Source organism: Cydia pomonella, chromosome 25 (genome assembly GCF_033807575.1).
Source record: "Cydia pomonella isolate Wapato2018A chromosome 25, ilCydPomo1, whole genome shotgun sequence".
NCBI lineage: Eukaryota > Metazoa > Arthropoda > Insecta > Lepidoptera > Tortricidae > Cydia > Cydia pomonella.
In genome coordinates this window covers 6,734,425-6,758,927 of record NC_084727.1, presented here as the reverse complement: position 1 = coordinate 6,758,927, position 24,503 = coordinate 6,734,425, and the positions used below count along the sequence as shown (strand labels likewise).

The window sequence follows — 24,503 nt, the reverse complement described above, 5'->3', positions numbered from 1 at the left end:
GTGTTGCCCTCAATAAATTTCTACGATTCCTTGTGTGACTGTACCAAATTGTAAAACCAAATAAAAATACAATACTACAGTAGTTAAATTGGGATAAATTGGGACACAATGACAACAACAAATTTAAGTTTCAAAAACTAATATATTTTCATATAGAACATTTCAGCACCTTATTTAGGATAATTTTAATTGCGGATCACACATCTACATACAATTCATAATATATGGAAATTTCGCTTATAAAATATCGTTTGAAGACATTTAAGAAAGAAGACCATGTGATCGTCCATAAAATAAGAAAACGTTTTTCCGCTTGTAAATGTCCATTCTCCATGATTTTTTAGTATGTCATTGACACAATGAAAAATTAGGTTTATAGGTTTTCCTTGTTTTTCTCAAAATTTATAGAACATTTTTTTTTAAAGCGTAACCTATGAACTTAGAATATACTATGCTGAAGCGATCGACATCAAAATCAAAGTGATATGTTAACATTTAGCGTTAACAGTTTCCGCTAACTAAATCTTAACAAATCACTTTGATTTTCATGTCCCGCTTCAGCATTATATATTCTAGGTTTCGATTTTTTTTTTGTTTAGAAAAAATAATATGTGTACCAGTAATATATGATCACGCGCCATATTGCGGAATTTCATTGGAATTATTTTTTTCATACTAAACTTAACTGTCACCATGGGAATAACAGCGCCCTCTTTAAAATGATCATATATTTCTGGTCGGGCTTTAGTTTTACATGGCGTCAGTAACGTACAAAAAAATCATGGATAATGGAAAATATTGACAGATCACGTACTTATACTTCTCTCTTAAGAAATATGCTCTAAATGCCACATTTTTTGTAGAATACAAAAAAGTACTGTCATTATCATTATTACTTACCTTCATAAGCTAAATTGCCATATACCATAACAGTTTCATCTACTTTAGCGTAAGTACTTTTTATAATTTTAACGATACATCCTATCCAACAACTTACAATAATGTAGTTTTCGGTTCAAAATTCATCTCAATATATCTTTCAAGTTTTAAATCAAGGCACTATTATGGAAGTTTTAGCTATAAATAAAACAATATTTCAAAAGGAACTTAGGATCTTTCTATATACAATACATTACGTATATAAAATAATTAAGCGCCGTTGGACCCTTTCAAAATATTGGTTAATGTAAAAATCTAATAAATAAAAAACATGCACCCACTTACGATTCTTCGACGTATTTTATTAAATATAATATTTATTATTAATTAAAGGAACATAAACTCACCTGAGCGTCATTTTTTTTAATTATTTAGAGTATGGCAAAAGCACATTTTTAAACTTTTATAAGATATTTTGATAAAATATTATGAATAAAAATCTATTAATTATTAACACATTATACATTGAATTTAGTGTAACGTAATTAATTTAGACCTAAAGTCTATCGCATGCACATAATTATATTGCCGTCCCCCTCACACCGTGGCATTGGTCGCCGGCATCATGAGCGGGACAGCAATATAATTACGCGATAGGAAATCGGCAGATCAATGTACGAAATTCCTTGGTGGTGTGGATTGTCTCAAATAAGTTCATGTTCCCATAAATACTAAGTAACATTTTGTAAAATATCTATTCTATGTCAAGCAGTATGTAAAATTGTTACTTTACTAAAATTAAAAGGCAGTTTCATAAGATTTGTTGGGTTTACATCATATTTTAACACATTTCAAAGCAGATTAGCGCTTGGCGCTTAGCTATATTTTTATATTCGACATGGTGCCTAATAAATACGCGAATATATTAAAACAACTTAGGAATTAGTGTCAGATATTTCGTGATTTAATTTGTATGGTTTCAACATAATTATAAAAACATAATTTCCATTTGTACTATTCACATTTCAATACAAATATCATTCAAGTCCTATTTTCAAAAACTACGCAAGTAGATATAAAGTTAAAATATGTATAAAAATTAAATGTATTGATGATACAATAAAACAATTCAACGACAATTAAAAATTCATTCATGATATTCAATAAATATTTAAATTCAAAACAAGCAAAATTCATTCGACCATGAAAATACTGTATTGGTTCAGTAATTTATTAGAATTGTGTTAGTTAATTTCTAAACGAAAATTGCACCAATCAAAATGAAAAAGAGTTGTGAAAGTGTTGCCATATTAAAAAAAGTAAGTACAGTTAAAATAATTCTAACCTAAAAACTATTTTGTTGAATTTCAAATGCTATTATCGATACTATAAAGACTACATTCTACATTTGTCGATTGCCCCTTTTTAAGGCCTCTACAGACCTTGCAACAAAGCGCATGCAATTTTAAATAGTTGCCGACTTAGTAGGTGCAACGCAAATCGCATGCAATTGTCGGTGAAGTGTGTAGAAGCCTTTACTCGTGTATGTGAACCCAGAGTGAGGGCTGTGTTAGTATTTTTTCTTTATTTGACGCAATTCAAGGTTGCCAGTCATAAAGCAGTGTTGCTAGCGACGACCTCAATTTTACTTATAGTCTGACAAACAATTTACGTCACCAGAAAAAAATAATGATTGTTAGGCGTAGGTTGTTGAATTTTTTTTTAATTTGCCCTTTCTTGTGACCAAAATGGTTGGATAAACTAAAATAGTGCAATGGGATTATATAACTTTATTTGCTGCGACACGTGTCTGCGACCACGACCGGTGGAAACTGTGTCTTAACGTATTAAATGTAAAAAAACAATAAAAAACATTATTAATTATAGACCCGAAAGTTTTATATGTTGTAATTATGGACAAATCAAATACGGTGCTGTAAAATGTGGCTACTTACTCCAAAATTAACTGCTAATTTTTTTTTTAAATAATTATATTGGATGTCGTTGCACAATAAGTCAGTGAGGAGCAAAGTAGGCGCACTTTACGGTATTTTAATAAAATCATGTAGTAAAAAAATCATTTTGTTCGTCCAATTTTAAGATACCAATTAAAATAATTATATTGATTGACTGAGCGTTAGCGAAGGTCTCCTTTTCAGGTTGGGCATAAATGATTATATACGTCCTGATGTTTTTCTTTACAGGTCGTAATTCTCAACTGAGTTTCGAAAAATTTTGTCCGTTAATTTTTACCCGATTCCGTTTTTGGAAATGTCTCAAAATGGCGGTGCCATACAATTATTTAGTTTTAAGCTATGAGGTCTACAGCACACATAGCCACTAGTTTTATAAGTAGCGTGCATGAACTGTAGAGGGCAGCACAGACGCCCCCTATTCATTGGCGCGGAGCATTATTTAATGTTTCCATATTTAGGATTTAAGCCACTAGATGGCAGACCCTACTATGCGAAATAGAGCCAGCGTGAAGTGTAGGGGGCAGCACCTGCTTAGAAGAGGGAATTGTTTTAGCTTTCGATTCAGGTCACGAGATGGCAGAGCGTCCAACACGGTCGCTACAGGTATTAAATCTGAGCTAGTATTTCTGCTGGTTACATTGAGGTCGGCCGCGACGTCTATTTCTTGAGTAGAGCCTCCTCCTCTGGGTTTTCCTTCTGGTTGGAGGTCGCGGGGCTGGCTGATGAGGGCTCCTGAAAATTAATAATAAATTTTAATTTGTTTTCGGGGAATCTATGCATAGTTTGTACTATGAGTACAAGGCAATTTCGATGCTTATCGGTATGTATTATAGTCACGTGGGATATGATAAGTAAAAAAACATACTTTAACACCCTTACTTCACTTCAAATGCCTTAATTTACTTTACTAATGAATGTTATTATCAAAATAATTAGTACTAAAAATAAATTCAAATCCTACGTGGTTAATTATCAATAGAGTTAAGAGATTTTGAACAAAACATTATTTAAGGCGAAATTGTTACATACCATTTCTTTTTTTGATACGGGAGACAAACGATGATACTCAATTACCGTGGGCATAGACTCCCGTTTTGACTAACAATAGGGTTGTTTCCATCTACAAATCTTAGGGCAGAATTGTATCCCAATAAATTCTTTTAGATTATAAGAACATGTTAAACTACTTTTAGGGGACCTGTAATGACCATATTTTTGTAAATATTGAATTTAAAATATCTTTTGGCACACGTCACGAGACCAAACTCGAAACGTCATTGAAGATTCTGATGACGTCACAACTCTCGGATTGACACTGTTGACAGTTAGGCGATAAACAACAAATGACAAATGTCAGTTGACAATTCGTATCTTCTACGTGTGCATGTAGTTATGTGTCAAACCGTAAACTGTGACGTCACACAATTTTCAAAGACCGTTTTGGCCGCGAAAGCATCTGTCAAAATATATTTTGTTAATTTAACATATTTAAAGCCGTTTTTAGTATAAAAGTTGAATATTAGGGCAACTTTTAGTTAATATAAAATGTAATACAAGCGTTTCAAAAAATTGGAAACAACCCTATTATATGTACATTTTGAGTTACAATACTGTGAAGGTCTCACAGTCTTTTGGTAGGTAACTGGCAAAGATTATGTATTTGAATTCAGTACCCCTAGTGTAAATAAATTCGATTTCGAAACGTGACATACGCGTTTGCGTTTAGTCTCATTTTGTATTGGATTTAGAAAGAGCGCGCCAAGCGGGACGTTTCGGAAACTCAAAATCCTATACAAAATGAGACTTAACGCAAACGCGTTCGTCACGTTATGATGTCAATCAAATTTACACTAGGGGTACAGAACTATCGCCCTGCTAGATGAATAGATGTCTGCAGGCGGGCATTCCGTTGGTGGAAGTCATTAAAAGTACTCGATATTTGTAATTTAGCTAAATGATAAAAAATATATAAAGCCAGAAAACTACGACAAGTGTTTATGTTCCACCACAATTGGCTACTTGACAGTTTTTTGTAAATAATGTCAATCGATCTTGATTTTCCTGAGGAGCAAATGTCTGTATAGGACTCATGGCATCTAAGCAACACAAAGGTCAGAAATGAGGGTTAAAGTATGACGCTCGCACTCGACGATTGAAACGCCTCTAACAAAATTATATTGTAATGTGACGTCACTAAATGTATGGAAGATCAAGAAAATTGCTATTTTGACCCTGAAATACATCGTTTATGTATATAGTTGTCATACATTATTTTTCAATAAAATGTAAGGAATCGAATAGTATCATTTTCTTTTTTCTTTTTGATAGTAAAAAAAAAAAAAAACATTTTTTGAGACTTTAGAGCTTTGTATTTTCTTTATAATCTCAACATGTCTTTTTAAATTCCACTGTTTTATAATGGATGGCTCATTTTCTATCTATTTAGCTAAATTTTGTTGTAATATTCAACAAATGTCAAGTACCCGAAGCCCCCTTTTCAATATATAATATGTCATCTGTCACCTGTCTGTCACATTCGAATCAAACTACAAACAACTTTACTATACAAACCCATGTCCATTAATATCTTGTCTTAGGCACTTCCAGAGACTGCAGCGTGCACAACAAATACATTTATATGAGAACGATATGCATTTATTTTATAGCTTAGATTTCAACCTAGATCATGTGGTTTCCCATTCATGTGTGTGGCCTATTCTGATGGAAAGGTCCCTATGCACGTGAAGCTTAAGGACGCTTCTCCGATGGAAAGCCACATATAATATGCTGTATTCGTACCTGAGGTTGAGGTGGTGTGTCCGTTTCCCTGAGAGACTCGTTTCTGCCCTCGTCACGAAGTAACTGCGAAAATATTATATGTTAAGCTTTTTGGATCAAATTAGCTTAAAAATCCAAGTTTTTTTTTTAATGTAAATTGAAACCTTGTTGGTTAGGGAATAGTTTTATAGTTTATTTGTTTGATTGTTCCTAGTTTTGATTTCGAAGGTATTTTGTGCAAACCAAAGATATATATGTAAGAACTAGATATAAGTAAAAATATTTGTACACCGCCTTCACGGTAGAATATGAAAGCACTAATTCTAATTTAAGATCAAATCAATGTACCATATTCTGACAAATAAATACATTTCAATTTCAATTTGACTATTTTTATTCCATACATTCAAGTAGGAATTGAAAGATTTTATAACGTTGTTATGCCTTGAGAGAAGCTTCAGCTATTTACATCTTTCAAAAAACGATGTGCCTCGATGGGATAGCGGATAGTCTATACTATGGAGTGTGGAATTAAGATGAGTGACATCTCTTATGGTAGAACTGTAGCAAAAGTGTCCAGCTGTCAGCTATAAATAATAGTTCCAAATCTCTCCAGAGTAGCGCTAGAGTAGCTAAGAACCTAGGCGCTATTGACGGAGTGAAGTGCGCTGTCTATGATTTAATTTTTTTGTTCAAGTATTCTAGGTATTCTAGCGCCACCTATTTAAGGTTTTTTGATGACAATTTTTGGTAAATGGAGATTTATTTCCTAGACCCTCCGTAGTCTATGCGGAATATTGGTATGACAATGATGTCACGACAACGGTCGATATCAAAGAAAAGACAAAGCATACCTTGTCAACTTCTGGCTCGATCTGTTCGTTGGTGTTGCCCTTCGTGAGCGCGCCCTTTTCCATCAGCGTAGCGCGCTTCGCTGCCAGGTACATCGAGCTGGAAAATTAATACAACAATCATTAAAATACATTAGTTGTTTAATAACATTAAAAAACGACATTCTAATTTCGAACATCTCTGAAAAAAAGCATTTCGATTTGAGCTCTATTCTAATATCAATCAATTGCTTACAATTTTGACAAATCTCGCATGTTAGTTTGTATCGAATGATACGAAAATAGGCCCCCGACTCTAGTTTGTCTGAATTAAAAAAAACTACGGATGCGTAGGTACCATGTGTGAAAAAAAGTTTTCATTTAGCGCCATCTGACGTACACTTTATCTTTTAATTAGTTTTAAGTATAAAATGAATTTGTTTTGTTGTTTTTAAAGTAACTATAGCAAATTTCGTGTAAAACGAGCGATAAAGATATTTCGGCGACGCCGCCACATATCCGCGAGTTCCGCCAAAAGAGCAACGATGCCCCAAAGTTGGCTGTAATTTGGGTTAGTGAATATGTCATAGAAACTTTATAATATGTGTGTAGATAAAATAGTGTATGTAACTGTACATAATTAGGCATTAAAACACTCGTGTGATCCTTTTAAGAAACTCACTTCGTTTGTTTCTTAAACCCACACTCGTGTTTTAACGCCTTTCATTATGTAGCAGTCGCATAAACTACTATTAAAAGCTCTGACGAACGGTTGATGGCTCTCAACACTGTTGTAATAGAGTATGACTCACCGTTTGATGGTCAGATAGTACACGTCAGCTATAGCTCGGACCGAGTAGTCAGGAACGAACGTGTGACGCAACATGCTGTCCATGTTCAGGTTCTGGAGAGAACCCAGCGCCGACGGGGATTGGGGCTCAGCTGAAGCAAGATAAAACATTAAGCTATGGTAATAGGGTTGTTTCCAATTTTTTGAAACGCTTGTATTACGTTCTATATTAACTAAAAGTTGCCCTAGTATGTTAAATTAACAAAATATATTTTGACAGATGCTTTCGCGCCCAAAACGCTCTTTGAAAATTGTGTGACGTCACTGTTTACGGTTTGACACATAACTACATACACACGTAGAAGATACGAACTGTCAACTGACATTTGTCATTTGTTGTTTATCGCCGAACTGTCAACAGTGTCAATCCGAGAGTTGTGACGTCATCAGAATCTTCAATGACGTTTCGAGCTTGGTCACGTGACGTGTGCCAAAATATATTTTAAATTCAATATTTACAAAAATATGGTCATTACAGGTCCCCTAAAAGTAGTTTAACATGTTCTTATAATCCATAAGAATTTATTGGGATACAATTCTGCCCTAAGATTTGTAGTTGGAAACAACCCTATTTAGCTTATTATAATCATAATTCCGGTCTAGACATAATGAAAATGTGTCCACATTGGATAATTTTTTGAAGGAGTGATTTAATTGTAGCCTCCTTGTTGGAAATGCGTAAAAATTAACCCACGCGCCACAAAAATGAATTTGATAATATCTTATTGGATAAAATCGGGCTAAAGTAAGAACGCTAAGCACGGATAATTTCATACGTTGACCGGCCTATTCATATCTCTATTGCACGTGCATGCATAATAATATTGCTGTCCCGCCAATGATGCCGGGGGTCAATGCCATTGTGCAAGCGGGAGAGCAATATAAATATGCAAGTGCGAAATTCTTCGTTCTTAGCGTCCTTACTTTAGTAGCAAACATACCCACATAGACTTTCCATTTGCCTATTACCACAGAATAAATAATAGTATTACCGTATAGAAATATCACTTCCTACAAAACCGAAGATTGACAGCGATTCAGGGACGAATTATGCTGTCTCTTTCTAATTTATGGCACTATCCCTTTCGGCTATTTAGGGTTGTCAAAATTCAAGTCATTATCTTATCTGTAGTTGCAAAGTAGCAAAGGGACGTCAAGTTGTGCCAACCCTAATAATTGCTCGAAGCAATGCTGAGCCGAACGTAGCCGAGAACGCCCGAACGCTCTAGTGTCTCCCCACAGCTATTACGTAGTCGGATAAAAAAACGAACAATAAAATAAAAAAGCTTCGCAGCCGGTAGGATTCGAACCTACGCTCCCAGAGGGAATCTGATTTCGAGTCAGACGCCTTAACCACTCGGCCACGACTGCTAATACAATGTAATGCGAATTTCCTGTTTAGTTGCAGTTCGCGGTGTACAACGAATTGGCTACTTGACTGTTTTTCGTAAATAATGTCAAAAGATCTTGATTTTCCTGAGGATCAAATGTCTATATAGGACTCATGGCATTTAAGCAACACAAAGGTCAGAAATGAGAGTTAAAGTCTGACGCTCGCACTCGACGATTGAAACGCCTGTAACAAAATGATAAGGTGATGTGACGTCACATCATATAAGTCTGTCCTAAATGTATGGAAGATCAAGGAAATTGCCACACAATTTATTTTCCAATTAATTGGACAGAGGCGCGCAGACGTCACATGCATACATGTCAGTTTCGTCTCTGTACGAGGCATCCTCAGATGTTGACGGTCTGACGTCCGATAACTGAACTGAACTGTTTCTATTTGTGTTAAAATACGCAAGTATGTATAACAAGTTGACACTGATTAACTAGCACGATATATATTCGCGGATTAACAAAGTAATATTTTTGTTTTAATTTAAATATGGATTGTAACTACCTACTGTATAGAATGTCTAGTTATTTGAACACTTTTAGTGTCCGATGTTATTGCAATGCCCTAACAGGGTATCATGAACCTACTTTATAATATAATGCTTTTAATACCATATCAACAGGACCGCAATATTTTTTTGAATATGTTATGAATTGCCAGAGCTCAACGAGGGGGGGCGGGTTTAGGGTCGGCAACGCGCATGTAACTCTCGGAGGCTGCTTACCATCAGGCGGGCCGTATGCTTGTTTGCCACCGACGTAGTATTAAAAAAAAACTAAAAGAAAAAAAAAAAAGCTGAAACAGAAATTCTTGTCCACCGTCACAATCCAAGAGACCTTATTTACAAAAATACGAGGTTTTCTCGTCCCACCGTCACATTCTAAAATAAACCTTATTCACATGAACTTAAAGTTTTATTTTGACTCACCGACTCCGATGTTCTGCGTCAGCGCCTGGATACCGAAGTAAGTGAAAGGCCCAGCTTCGAACACGAGGTTTTCTCGTCCCACCGTCACCTCCACGCGGCCTTCCAAGATCAACACGAAGTAGTCCACCTGGAAACAGACAATTACCATTAGACTATCCTCGTCTGGCCCACCATTTTTCACACCACATTTGAACCTTGTTGTACAGTAAATTCGGGTGAATTTCGTTTGTTTGAGAAAACGATGAAACATAAGAAATGATACTATATTTGGTTCGGGTCGTTCCTGTCTTCGTATCCTTGTCCATGCTTTAGCAGTCTTCTGAACACTGTCTTTGAGATCTCTGGATGGAATCCACGCCTGGATAGTTAAAGTAACATTTTATGATTTTATGGTTTGACGACCGGTTTGGCCTAGTGGGTAGTGACCCTGCCTACGAAGCTGATGGTCCCGGGTTTAAATCCTGGTAAGGGCATTTGTTCGTGTGATGAGCATGGATATTTGTTCCTGAGTCATGGGTGTTTTCTATGTATTTAAGTATTTATAAATTTATATATTATATATATATCGTTGTCTAAGTACCCTCAACACAAGCCTTATTGAGCTTACTGTGGGACTTTAGTCAATTTGTGTAATAATGTCCTATAAATATTTATTATTTATTTATTTATTTATGGTCATACCGGTCCGCCCTCTTGGAAGACGTAGGCCTTCAGGTCGTTCCTGTCTTCATCTCCTCGCATCCTGATATGCGTCACTGCCTACTTCAGCAGTCTTCTGAGCACCGTCTCCAAGATCTCTGGACGGGATCCACACCTGGATACTTAAAGTAACATTTTATGGTGAACATACCGGCCTGCCCTCTAGGAAGACGTAGGCCTTCAGCTCGTTCCTGTCTTCATCTCCTCGCAATTTGATATGCTTCACCGCCTGCTTCAGCAGTCTTCTTAGCACGGTCATCAAGATCTCTGGACGGGATCCACACCTAGAAAGTTAATGTATGGTGAACATACCGGCCTGCCCTCTTGGAAGACGTAGGCCTTCGGATCGTTCCTGTCCTCATCTCCTCGCAACTTGATATGCTTCACCACATCCTGCTTCAGCAGTCTTCTAAGCACTGTCTCCGAGATCATCTCTGGACGGAAGGGATCCACACCTGGAAAGTTCAAGTGACAATTTAGAGATCCCTCATATTTTTATTCAGGTCAAACGACTTGTTTTTTTACAAGCTTTAATTTAACTTGCCCTGGAAGTACATATGTAAGTTTGTTAGTTAGTGTGGGTCAAATCTTGAAAGGCAAAATTTGACCCACTTCCCGATTTCCGACTGAGCAGAAAATTTGCATACATACGTAAGTCGGGTACCATCCATCCATACCATCCAGTTTATCTGATGATGGAGACAGGAGGTGGCCATAGGAAATTTGTGGTAAAACAACGAAACCTAATTGTGTTTGGGGTTTTTAGAATAGTCTCGATTAGTATTAGTTGCCTGTGGAAAGAAAAGTACAGTCAGCGATAAAAGCTTGTGCCAAAAAATAAATTTTGGCCAAAAACTTATTATAACTGTATGTTCTGTTCCTTAGGCCAAGGAATAATCATTCAAGATTATTAGAAAAACTGATGTAATGTGTAACATACCAGTATTTACCTTTTACATGATTAGGTAGTAAAAAGTTTATAAAGGGGTGATAAATTACCAAAATATGTCTGATATATAAATATATTTCTCGACATCATACCGCTAAGGTGGTTCGCATTGTATGCTTCGTATTTAGAATCGAGTAGAGAGTGGAATGTGTTTGGCGGTTTCCTTCACCTCGATGGCCGCTCTCACATGGGGCAGTAGAAGTAATTATGTGGTTTTTCCAGCCAGGATAAATAATAATAATAAACTTACTAGTGGAGAGGAACTGGAAGGTAGCCAGCACCAGTTGAGGAGACACGTGGACGCGGTGAGGCTGGTGGCCCGCGAAGGCCGCCAGGTCTTGGAAGCGGTTCAACGGGCGAGCCAGACGCTTCTTGGTGCGGTTGTCAGCTGGGAAGTAAATAGAAGAATGCTTATATTCTTATGTATGGCTGTGAGGCCGGGACACTAACCTAAAAAGAGGAAACTCAGCTCCTGATAGCGGAATGAAAAGTGCTCAGGAAGATCCTGGGACCTGTCCGAAGTGACGATGGCTCCTGGAGGATCCGGAAAAATGCCGAGATCGAGGAGTTGGTGGCTGAGCCCAATATCATCGGCGTAACTAAATCCCACAGACTTCGCTGGCTCGGTCACCTACTCAGAATGGGGAAGGATCGCGTAGTCAAGGAAGCGTACTTGGGGCGACCAACCGGCCGTCGACCGATCGGGCGCCCCAGGTACCGCTGGTGTGATGTCGTGGAGGCGGACCTGCGTCGGCTGAATGCCAATTCATGGCAGGAAACCGCGCTGGATCGGGACAGGTGGCGTTCTCTCGTTTCGGAGGCCAAGATTCTTTTTGGATCGCTGAGCCAAAGCAGTCAGTCAGTTAGAAACAAAGAAACGAAAATTTCATAAATAAATGTATACGTTAGGTAGATAATCTTTGCTCTTTGGCGAGAAGATCGCCTGTTGTCGGCCTCTGTGATTTATCGATTGTGTTTCTATAAGCTGTACCTTTTACTGAGGTGTGCCAATAAAGAATATTCTATCTATCTATAATTACTATTGAAAGAAAGTACATTGATTAAAATGACAATTTGTACAAACATATATCTATTGAGCGTCCATTAGACTGCGTTTCCACCAGAGATGTGCGAGGTTGTGTTGCGATGGATGTGATTGTTAAGAACCGATACCTCATTTACCTATCCTCGTCGCTCAGCGCAGCTCTAGTCGACAATTAACCCTCGCTACGCATCGTCGCACATCTCTAGTAGAAACTCAGCCTTATTTTGATTTAATTATTTTTGTTTCTTCTTTCGGCCTTAGCTACAGTCTAAGCTATACTCTGTATCTTTAGGTATTTAAATATGAGTAAACAAAATCTGCCCTCAAATGGCCCCTTAAACCAGTTGTAGATGAAAATATTACATGATCAAATAATGTAGGTTAAAGTTAAGTCGTTCAGTGACAGATCCAGGCGGTTGTGTATTTGGTTGGTTAACCAATGTTATAATTAACCGAAAATGTACAAATTATTTCTTTATTTTTATTTAAATGCCTAAAGATACATAGGTACAGATACAGACCTGTCTAGCAGGTTTGGCTACCAGATATATGTCTGCAGTCACAGCTGCCCTAAGTACAATTTAAAGAATCCACCTTACTGCAACCTGCTCTCACATAAGCGAAGATACTTACTGATTACGTCACTCTCATCGACGATCTCCGCTTGGATCATCTCCTCGATGACGTCTTCAAGGGTCACCAGTCCGACGGTCTGGTAGACCGGGTCGCCGTCGCCGGAACGGTCGATGCGTTGAACGAACGCCATGTGACCCTTGTGTCCTGGGGAATAAAGGTTAGATTAGGTTGACCCAGACACATAGACGAGTATAAGTACAAGAACTGGGGGCTTAGCCAAGTGAAAATCGTTCATAGAAAACGCCAATTGGCTGCCTGACATTTTTTTGTAAGTAATTTCAATCGATCTTGATTTTCCTGAGGATCCAATGTCTATATAGGACTCATGGCATTTAAGCAACACAAAGGTCAGAAATGAGGGTTAAAGTCTGACGCTCGCACTCGACGATTGAAACGCCTCTAACAAAATGATAATGTAATGTGACGTCACATTACATTAGTCTGTCCTAAATGAATGGAAGATCAAGAGAATGTCTATTTTGACCCTGAAATATTGCGTTTTTATGTATATACTCGTAGTTATCATACAAATTTATTTTTCAATTAAATGCAAGGAATCGAATGGTACCATTTTCTTTTTCTTTTTTGAAACTTAAAAAACAATTTTTTTTCAGACTTTGGAGCCTTGCATTTTTTTATAATCTCATTATGTCGTTTTAAATTCCACTTTTTTATAATAGATGGCTCATTTTCTATCCATTTATCTAAATTTTGTTATAATATTCAACATGTGTCAAGTACCCAATTGAAACGTAATGTGAAAATGTTCACGTGACTTTTCGTTCTTAATAGTTATTCTGATATTATATTATTTTGATGTGATCATGGCTACGGCCCGTAACGGTGCGTTTAAAAAAAAGTCCAAAAAGTGCGCAAGGAATTCGTACAATTTACATTTTTGTTAAGTGGCCCACTGATAACCAGTTCGCCGGACGATATCGGCCTGTCAGCTTTTGCGAATAACTGACAAGCCGATATCGTCCGGCGAACTGGTAATCAGTGGGCCCCTAAGTTTGTTTATAATAATGTCGATATCGATCTTACTTATCAATGTCTAAATGATAAAATACTGTTTTATTAGTTTTGAGGCTAATTTTAGGTACTCATTAAGTTTTTATTAGAGATAAATCACAATTCCATAATATATGACCAAAAACCATCGCTAAACCAGAATGGTTTATCTCGATACTCTATTTCGCAGTATATAAACAATTAAACAATGCAATACAATAAGCAGTGGCGGCCTAGTGGAATGAGTTTTTCGGAATTAATGTACGGAATATCATTTGATATTTGCCACTAGTTTTTCGGTGAAGAAAAACATCGTAAGGAAACCTGCGTACCTACATCCGCGAAGAGATTCAAAGTGCAGATTAGCTTGAAGCCGTAACACTTTTCTTGTGCTAAAAACTTTCAAAAATACCATAACTGCGCAAATTGACTAATTTTGAACTTAAATCATACATATTCGTAGACTCGCCGCAAGTAGGTCGAGAAAGCTAAAATAACTAACTCATTTCATAATTTGTTTGTGCCAAAACCGTGCGCATTTGACCGCGAGGCCACAGCTGGAGTTTATTATTATTAGTCATATCTCTGATTATCATATTAAAGATATTCTTTAGACTTGCGTGTTTAAGTATATTACCTACATAAAGCAGAAAAGTAAGAAATGTCCATGTGTAATTTAAAGCTTTCTCATTTGCTGGCCGAGATGTATATAAGTACTATTTTTCTATCTGTATGATAGTCTATAAGGTATATGTAAAATTGGCCTTGTTGCCTCACTGTTTTAAAATAAATAAATTAATTAATTAGGGTTCATACAGTGTGTATTTTTGATATAGCCGCAATCGTAAACTAGACGTAAGTTTTAGTGCTATAAAACGATACTAATTATTTTTAAATTTAGTCTCAACCTCTTCTTCTTCTCCCGAGCCTATTTCCCATGTCTCTTGGGGTCGGCCCTCCTAGTCCTAAGACACCATTCTGGGCGTTTTTGTGCAATTTCGGGTTTTAAATCCGTCGTCTCCATGCCCTTGGAAATGGTTCCCATCCAGGTCGTCGGACGGCGACCTGGACCTCTTTTTGGTTCTTCGATTTCCATGACGACCCTTGTCATGTGCTCTTTATTTCGCCTCATGACATGACCGTACCACCGTAGGCGATTTTCCTGGTGGTGTGGTGGGAATTTAGTCTCAACTACAGAATAATTAATTTTTGATTTTTTTATTTTTCTAGCGGCATTGTAAATCATGATCACTTGCGACAGTTGTGACGTCGCGTCATTTAATGCGAGATTTTTATGTTAAAACAAAGTAGTGACACATTGCTTGCCGAATTATTTTATATGAAAAATAAAAGTCGTCTGTTTTTTAACCTTTTGAACGCCAAGAGCCACAAAAGTGGTCGTGTGCTGTCGTGCCTACCACGCCAACGACCACTAAAGAGGTCATGGCAGACGCTGTCAAAGCAATTTTACTGTTGACAGATAAGATTTAAATTCGTTTCTCAATAGTTGACATATTGGCGTGTATGCCACATTTTGATGCGAGGGAGAAAGCGTTGAAAAGGTTAAAAAACCTTTAAAAGTGTGTTCATTAAAGGCAGAAATACACGCTGTATCTTCTTCTTCTTTCCCTGTTCCCTTTATTTGGGGTCGGGTGTCCTCACTCTTCTGCGCCAAGTTACTCTATTTTGGGTTGTCTCGTTTGACATCTGAGATCGATTGAGGTCTCTTTCTATGTTTGACCACCAGGTCAACGGACGGCGGCCTGGGCCTCTCTTAAGTTCCGGAATTTTTAATGTGACCAAAAATACACGCTGTATAGGTAAATCAAATCGTATAAAAATATTTTCAATAATGGCAATATCTAGAAATGAAAATTAGGACTACGTTTGTATGGAAAAGCCGTCGTACGTTATCCTCTAAGTAGTAAGCAACGTGTCAGTTTCAATCAATTCCCGTCCAACACTGTCTGCATGCCACATGTCAATAAAATTAGTAAAAACAACAGCAACAATCAGAACTGACCAATTATGAACCTTAACGTCTTTACTAAAGGTTTAAATTGGAAGTTTGGACGATGTACAGACGGCCAAAAGTGTCTGGCACATCGCCAGACGATGCCGTAATTTTTATATAGTTTATCTAATTTATGACGTGATCAATCTTGGATTAAAGTTTTTTATAGATTTTTAAGATGGTCTGACCAGCTGTGTGCTAGATTTTTATTCCGCAGAAATGATTAAACTTGTACAAAGTATCATCCACACTTAATAGGTATTGAAAATGCGAAAAATGCGAAAACATTTTGGTACGTTTCGTGACTGAAATAGCAAAGTTGCAAATTGAAGAACATTCTTAAAATTTCCGTACTTTCTGAAAAGTTTAGGTGCTCCCAAACTCCCAAGTCATATTTAGAAATAATCAGTTTCTAATTATTATTAATAGCCCGCCGTAAGCTTAGTCGAATTTCACCTTCCCATAAAAACTGAGTTTCGATTCGTTTTATAACTACGTGTTGGATTGTAATGAAACTTTGCACATACAATGACATTAGGCATATCTAAACCTGTAATTAGTTTATATAGCTCCAGCTTATAAAACAAACGAAATAGAGCAAAAAAAGCTTTGAATGAATAACTTAAATTCGCTGTATTTTTTACCTATGGTATTTGAAGCTACATAAACTAACTACAGGCATAGATATACCTAACACTATTGTAAGTACAAAGTTTCAGAACAATCTAGCTAGTCGTTTTAAAATGAGACTACGTTGTTTGTATGGAGAACCGAGCTTACTGCGGACTCTTAACACATCGAGTGCCGGGAACCCGCTTGGCGGGCGCTCTGTTTGTAGTCGCTTTCCTCTACAAAGCGGGAAAACGCTAGAATCGGCTACAAAAACGTTGGCAGTGAATGCGTTAAACATCAGGATTACATAGACACTTACCTTCCTTAAACTGTTTCAACATAACATCGAGCGTGACATCCTCAAAGACGAAGTTGCAGGGGTTCTGGTAGTACTGGGCGAGGGTCCGCAGCGGCGTGTTGTCGTCGGGGTCCACGAAGGCCAGGTCCTTGATGAAGAGCACCGTCACGATGTTGCCGCGGTGGCCTTCGTACACGGGTATGCGGGAGTAGCCTGCAAATGTGTACTTTATTTAGAAAGTGGTAAAGTTGAAAATGGTACGATATTCTTGCAGCTCTGCGCCACAACGCATAACGCCGGCTGTACTCACCCGCCGAGAGTCTCGGCAAGAAACCAACGCAATCAGAGAAGCGTGAGACGAAAAGAGACAGGCTGAGATCACTCGTTCTCAGTGTGTCTCGTTAATATCAGGATTGCATAAGCACTTACCTTCTTTAAGCTGTTTCAACATAACATCAAGCGTGACATCGTCGTCATGTTCTCGTTAATAGAGAAACGTTATACAAATAAACCGGCCAAGAGCATGTCGGGCCATGCTCAGAGTAGGGTTCCGTAGTTACTCTTCCGTCACAATAAACTAAACTGGAGCTTAAAGTATGGTAGATTGTTAACCAAGGGATGAACTGTGGGTGTACGTCTTTTTACTATGAAGGGGAAACTTTTTGCGATAACTCAAAAACAGCTAAACTGATCATATCCGCTATAGTTTTCATTTAATGTCTTTCTTATGTTCTACTTCCAAGATTTTTTTCATATTTTTTGGACCTATGGTTCAAAAGTTAGAGGGGGGGACACATTTTTTTTCCTTTCGGAGCAATTATCTCCGAATATATTCACTTTATCAAGAATTGTTTGTTGAAGACCCCTATTAGTTTTGAAAGACCTTTCCAACGATATCCCACACTGTAGGGTTGAAGCAAAAAAAATGTTCACCCCCACTTTACGTGTAGGGGAGGTACCCTAAAAAAAAAAAAATTTTTAGATTTTATTGTACGACTTTGTCGGCTTTATTGATTTATATATCCATGCCAAATTTCAGCTTTCTAGCACTAACGACCACGGAGCAAAGCCTCGGACAGACAGACAGACAGACGGACATGGCGAAACTATAAGGGTTCCTAGTTGACTACGGAACCCTAAAAATGGTGAAAACATTTGTAAATTAAATACAAGATAACATACAAATTAAATCTAAGTTTAAAACTAACGGACTTAGGAGCTTTAGGTATTTGCCTGCTTTTGGATTGTTAATAAATACTGTTAGATATTACGCTTCAAAGTATACTTCGAGGTTGTATCTCAAATAGGTGGGGGAATATTGTTCCAACACTGTGAGGCTAACCTAAACCTTCCTCGAAAAGCAGCTAATCCAGATTTTATAACTTACCTGACTTGACAATCTCGGACATAGTCTCAAAGTCCAGCACACTGGTAATGGGTAACATGAAGCAGTCATCCAGCTTGGTCATCACGTCCTGCACCTTCTTCTTCCTCAGGTCCAGGGCGCCGGAGATGATGTTCACCTCCTCCTTGTCCAGGTCATTCACGTGATTGGTCACCTGGAACAATAGATACTTATAGAATAAAGTATGAGAATGAAAAAACAAAAAAAGACTAATAATTAAAAACCACCCTTAAAAAGTAAAAAAATATATGTTTATAGATTTTTTGTTGAGATGTCATGGCTGGGTACCGCTAAGTGACACACATTAAATATCCATTCTGAACTTAGCGGTACCCCGCCGCGACTTTAAATTTCAACAAAAAAAACTATACCTACAGTTTTTTTTTTTTTAATTAAGGGTTGTTTTTTTTTTTATTAGCCTTCTTTGTGTGCCAGACATTAGCGTCACTTATAACATTCCTCTTTTTGCCGATGCATGCCGGCAGAATATGCTGACCTAACACCTTCTACTTGTACATTGTATGTATCGTATTCTTGGAAATAAAGTATTGAATTGAATTGCGTCAGGTGTAAAAATTACCCCACAGATATGCCACCGGAACCACTTGGGAGATACTTTCACGTTTCATACTGGCATAGTGTCATTGGACTATATTAAATTTTGTGATAGTAGTTATACTCTGGCAGATTGCGGCAAATTTAAAATTTGTAGGCGCGAAGGGTTGATCTCCTATAGAAAATTTGAATTTCTCGCCATTTTTTTTATACTACTTTAAGGACTTGATTATTGAAACAACGACATATTGGAAGTGTCTTTTATTTGTAAAGCGCTGTCTCACTCTTACCTTATTGTTTATACATATCTCTATTCTTGTTACTCTAACGGTGTTATTAAATATCGAATGAGACTACTATGGTTCGACCTAATAATCGACCTTGAAATTTAAATTGAAAAGAATATTTATATTATTTAATTTAAAATTTCACATCTCTCTTACCCTTACACTACGACGGTGGCAAACAAGCATACGGCCCGCCTGATGGTAAGCAGTCTCCGTAGCCTATGTACGCCTGCAACTCCAGAGGAGTTACATGCGCGTTGCCGACCGTAACCCCGCCCCCCTCGTTGAGCTCTGGCAACCTTACTCACCGACAGGAACACAACACTATGAGTAGGGTCTAGTGTTATTTGGCTGCTGTTTTCTGTAAGGTGGAGGTACTTCCCCAGTTGGGCTCTGCTCTAGATCTGGAATGACATCCAATGGCTGTGCCCTACCACACAAAGCGAGATGAAATTCACAATGCCCATACCTCTCTTTTGGACGTAGTTTAAGGACGTACCCGGGTCCAACTGGCAACTGGCGGGTTTCTACTGGCAAGTTGGATGTGTTTGGGGATATATGTGCAATATTGAACCTTAACGCCTAAAATTCTAAGTATCTTTATGAATGATTTATCCCGTATTATTAACATATTATTTAACGCCTATTTAATATATATTTTATGACTATTATGTTTGGCTCTATAAAGTAAGGTAATAAAAATTGAGCTTAATAACTTTATTAATTAAATTGTTAAAATGTTGGGTAAAATCTTGATTTATACATAAGCTGATGGTCCTGGGTTCGAATCCCGGTAAGGGCATTTATTTGTATGATAAGCGCAGAAATTTGTTCGTGAGTCATGAGTGTTTTCTATGCATTTTAAGTAGGTATTATATATATATATAATTCTCTAATTACGCCAAAAGCCTTCTTGAGCTTACTTTGGGGTTTAGTCAATTTGTGTAAGAATGTCCAATATTTATTTATTTATACTTCAATTGATTTAGATTAAATAAATCCCAATAGCCAACACCGATGTACAGTGTACACCGATTTATACCGTGTAGTCCAACTTTGAACAAAAAACTGAGCGGATTTCGGGTAAAAACAAGTGAAGACGCGACAGATTTAAGCAGGTTGGCGCATGTTTGCGACGGGACGCCCGGGCGGCAACAAATGCGTCCGAGATTTTGAAAGGATTATAAAATGTTCGAAGTTGGACTACTGGGTCTAAATAGACACCTTTCTATACTGTGCCAATACCTTGACCAACTCCTTTAGCCGTTCCCTGTTGTAATGTGTGCCTATCTCTTCGCCTAGGAAGTAGTCCAAGAGCTTACTCGTCGGCCACGCCAATGGGGCACAAATACCCATCACGATCTGAAATAAATTAACTGTAAGTTAATTATATGTTAACGGCTCCAATCATGGGACATTTAAGAGAAAATTCGTAGTATTTTAGATATATCACCGACATCTGTAAAATTTCTACCGATTTATGCTTTAGAAGTTAGAAGTTAAATGTCCATAGTTCGTCCTTTATGTTTTCTATGTATTAAATGAACGCTACTGCAATTGGTTTCAATATCATTACCCAATTAAAACGATGCTTTTTTGCTCCAGTCATGGAATGTATGGAGCCATTAATTTTCAAACTAACAAATATCAATGAAAAATTAAACTTAAGCTGCTCTTTGGCTCTTGTTTGTGGTAAAATGTTGCCAGCTATTAAAAAGTGTTGGTAAATACTTGTTTTATAGGATTTGTCCATACCATCCCATTACGGTGCCTGTTCCATTATAGGGGAGTATACTATAGTAATCAAACCAAGGTAGCTAAGCAGATTGAGTGTGGAAATGCCACTTTAAGGATGACTCATGCTAGAAGAGTCTGGATCCGGGCCGAGGCGTCCGATACTTCGTTTTCTATAACCGATGATCGGTGATTACGTGATATTTTCTAAAGCCTAATAAAAAACGAGACGGCTCAGCCTCGACCCGGACCGTTCTATCGTGATTTCTCTTTATTAGTGTTGAATTGAAAGAAGTTAAGAAGTTAGTTAAGATAAATTTTGCACAAATATAGAATTTTTGAATAAAATAAAAAATAACAAAACTTCCGTGAGACACAAACGTGTTCCCATTTTTAATATAAATATATTAAAAATGGGTACACGTCGAGCGTTTTTTGACTTAAAATACGTGAGCCTTGTCTAACATACACCCAAGGCCAAAAGTATGGAAACGAGGTTGTTTCCTTTAATATCTCATGTTTCTATGTCTTTGTTTTATAATTGTAACCTAAAATTTACATTAAGCAACCACAAAAGGTTAAAAATACTCGCTAAATATCAAAACATACTAAAATATTGTCAAAGACATAAAAAATATTTATACCATTTTAATTACTTTGAAAAATGTTGAAATGGCAAATAACTTTGAGTAATTTACTTTTTAAATGTTCTACTATGTATTATGTTTACCATTGTGTTTGTAATGAGTAGTATATCATCGCTTAAAAATCACACTTTTTTATTAAAATATAAGCTTGTTTCTATACTTTTGGCCGGGAGTGTATATATCTATACATATGTATATAAAGTACTAAGGTTTCCACTCATCCACGTATAAGGTCTCTCTAGCTCATAGTTCATGAAATGAGTCTAAGTTGAATTTTTCACATCCAGCCTTATGGAATTCGAGGCGAGAGTTAAGACATGACATCATCATTTCAAGCCGTAAAAATTATATTTAAGATAAACAACATCTCTATATTTAAAAAATAATACTTAACAGACATAAATATTGACATGGCCGTACAAATCTTGTCTTCCCAAGGTTGCTTAATGATAAGAATGGCTGATCTTCTGTAATAAAGTTCACTAAACAGTATATGATGGTGATGATGGTCGCACTCCACGTGAAAACGTGATAGTTATAGTTTCTTTCTCTTTTAATCGTGCGGTGTTAAATAGAGATGTTTATTTTATCACGTGGATAATCTAATCCATCATACGCTTGATGTTTTATGACGTCGCAAAAATGAAATAAATGATAATTAGTGCATTTAGGTTTTGTTATAAGCCTCTGATTAAAGTAATAATATGTAATCTCTTCTTATCCACATATATATACAAATACATACTAATATTAGACATGCAAAAGTAACTCTGTATGTCTGTTAGGTAGGTACCTTTTCACGCTTAAACTGTTGAACTGAATTAAATGTAATTTGGTATGGATGGATATAGTTTGTGTTTCGGAAATCATCCTTTAAAGGATGACTTACAGACCGGGCCGGGCCCGGGCCAAGACACGTCATTTTCTATAACGGCTGATCGATGATCACGTGGTGCTATCCATAGAAAACGAAGCGCCGGAAGAACGGCGCGGCTCCGGCCCGGTCTAGCGTGAGGCTTCCTTAATGGGGTGAAAAGGAGCATGACTATAGAATTAGTGGACAAACTATTTTCCGTTTTTTTAGCATTAGAAAAAAGGTAAACAAACTTGAAGTGTCTTTTTATTAAAAAACGCTTTATTCAATTATTAACTATTACTTACTCATGAAAGCAAAAGAATATAAATGATCGACTGATCGTATGTTAACGGCACCAATGATGGGACATTTAAGAGAAAATTTGGAGTATTTTAGATATTTCACCGACATCTGTAAAATTTCTACCGCTTTATGTTTTAAAAGTTGAACGTCCAATTCATCCTTTATATTTTCTATTTATTGAATGAAAGCTACTGCAATTGGTTTCAATATTATTAACCAATTAAAACTATGGTTTTTTGCTCCAGTCATGGGATGTATGGCGCCATTAATTTTCAAACTAACAAATATCAATGAAAAATTAAACTTAAGCAGCTTTTGGCTCTTGTTTATGGTAAAATGTTGCCAGCGATTAAAAACTGATGGTAAATACTTGTTTTAAAGGATTTGTCCATACCATCCCATTACTGGTGCCTGTTCCATTATAGGGGTGTTTACTATATATCATTAGGTATTTTATTTTGCCATAACGTATTTTTTAAAGTGTTTCTCAATAAAAAGACACGTTTTTAAGATGGCTTACCTTCTTTCTGCTAAACAAAAAACGAAGTATAATTTTATGCAAATCAATTCGGGGGCAGAATAATCTAGTAAGTTAATAAAAACTCACCTTCATAATCCAAATACTCTTAGCACCAACAAACAATCCATGCCTGGCGCAAACAGCCTGCGGCGTAATTTCAGCTATAAACACAATAGCCAACGTAGATCCTATCACAGCCACCAACCCAGACGTCAAGTCATCAAGAATCACGGTAAAAGTGCTGTTCACAGCCACGTTACTCAGCAAAATCGTGCACAGGAGATAGTTCCCATGCGCTCGGACAGGCATGATAGCTCTTGCGTATTTCCTTTCCTTCTCTGTTCCTGTATTCGCTATGATTTTCAACTCTGTTCTGTCTAAAGCCATCAGACCTAAATTCAATCCAGAGAAGAGTGAAGCTAGTAATAGCAGGATGATAATTAAGATGATAGAAGCCCATAGAGGTAATAATTTGTGGTGGGTTCCAAGTATCTTCCAAGTGTCGGTTCCTTGGTGCTTGAAGGGGCGTGAGGGGGAGTCTCTGATGCAGAAGTAGAATTTGTAGCCTTCGGGCGTGTCTGCGGGGTAAGGTGCTTTCAGGGATATGAAAGCGTTTTCTTCGGAGTCCACTTCTACCTGGAAATAAAGTTAGGAGTGTAAATAAAGTGCTAAAACAACAGATTGCGGACCAGAGATCTTTCCTACCCAACACATAGAGAAATAAGTACCTAAAGCGTTACTGCTCTGTCGTGCGGCGATGCAGCAGCGTGAAATGTGTGTGTGTGTGAATTAATTATAAATAATTTAGCACGAACATTGACAGTGACACCTTTAAGGACTTTGTCGGTTGTCACTTATACGGGGGAAGTTTTAAGGCAGGCCAAATTAACTCCAACTACAAACCTGTTGACAGTGTATCGATTAAATGAAGATAAGAAACCGTACCGCACCTTTAGCACTAATACACACATTGTCATATATCTAAGGACGGGCCTTACGGGCTATAAGAATGGGGCCAGTACAGCGGTGTCACGCACACGAATTCGAGCCAACCGTGCAGTCTAACGCCACAACGCGATTGGTTGATGAGTTCGCATAACGCGCGCGATTGGTCGCAACTAGTTGCGTTAGACTGCACGATTGGCTCGAATTCGTGAGTGACACCGCTGCACTAGCACCATTTTAGTGCCCGTAAGGCCCTTCCTAGATATATGTTAATGAATACACATTACTTTTAGGATAACGTTAAGGAAACCAATGCCTACGTTAAGTGATGCATTTTTAAATGT

At 37.2% G+C, this 24,503-nt stretch overlaps 1 protein-coding gene and 1 non-coding gene across 2 annotated transcripts in view; both read right to left on the bottom strand.

Moving 5' to 3' along the window:
* Window positions 1-122: 122 nt before the first annotated feature.
* LOC133531323 (unextended protein-like) overlaps window positions 123-24,503 on the bottom strand; it is a 69,418-nt gene continuing 45,037 nt past the window's right edge. The window contains exons 4-15 of the mRNA XM_061869461.1: window positions 23,302-23,850; window positions 20,400-20,516; window positions 18,295-18,466; window positions 16,929-17,120; window positions 12,970-13,116; window positions 11,542-11,679; window positions 10,655-10,797; window positions 9,644-9,770; window positions 7,276-7,405; window positions 6,488-6,584; window positions 5,655-5,717; window positions 123-3,587 (exon numbers count right to left, since the gene is read on the bottom strand). Of these exons, the coding sequence (XP_061725445.1) occupies window positions 3,513-3,587; window positions 5,655-5,717; window positions 6,488-6,584; window positions 7,276-7,405; window positions 9,644-9,770; window positions 10,655-10,797; window positions 11,542-11,679; window positions 12,970-13,116; window positions 16,929-17,120; window positions 18,295-18,466; window positions 20,400-20,516; window positions 23,302-23,850 (1,950 nt within the window). The 3' untranslated portion in view covers window positions 123-3,512. The remainder of the gene's footprint in view (window positions 3,588-5,654; window positions 5,718-6,487; window positions 6,585-7,275; window positions 7,406-9,643; window positions 9,771-10,654; window positions 10,798-11,541; window positions 11,680-12,969; window positions 13,117-16,928; window positions 17,121-18,294; window positions 18,467-20,399; window positions 20,517-23,301; window positions 23,851-24,503) is intronic.
* Window positions 8,603-8,684, bottom strand: Trnas-cga (transfer RNA serine (anticodon CGA)). The gene has a single exon. It is a non-coding gene; the product is annotated as a tRNA-Ser (tRNA).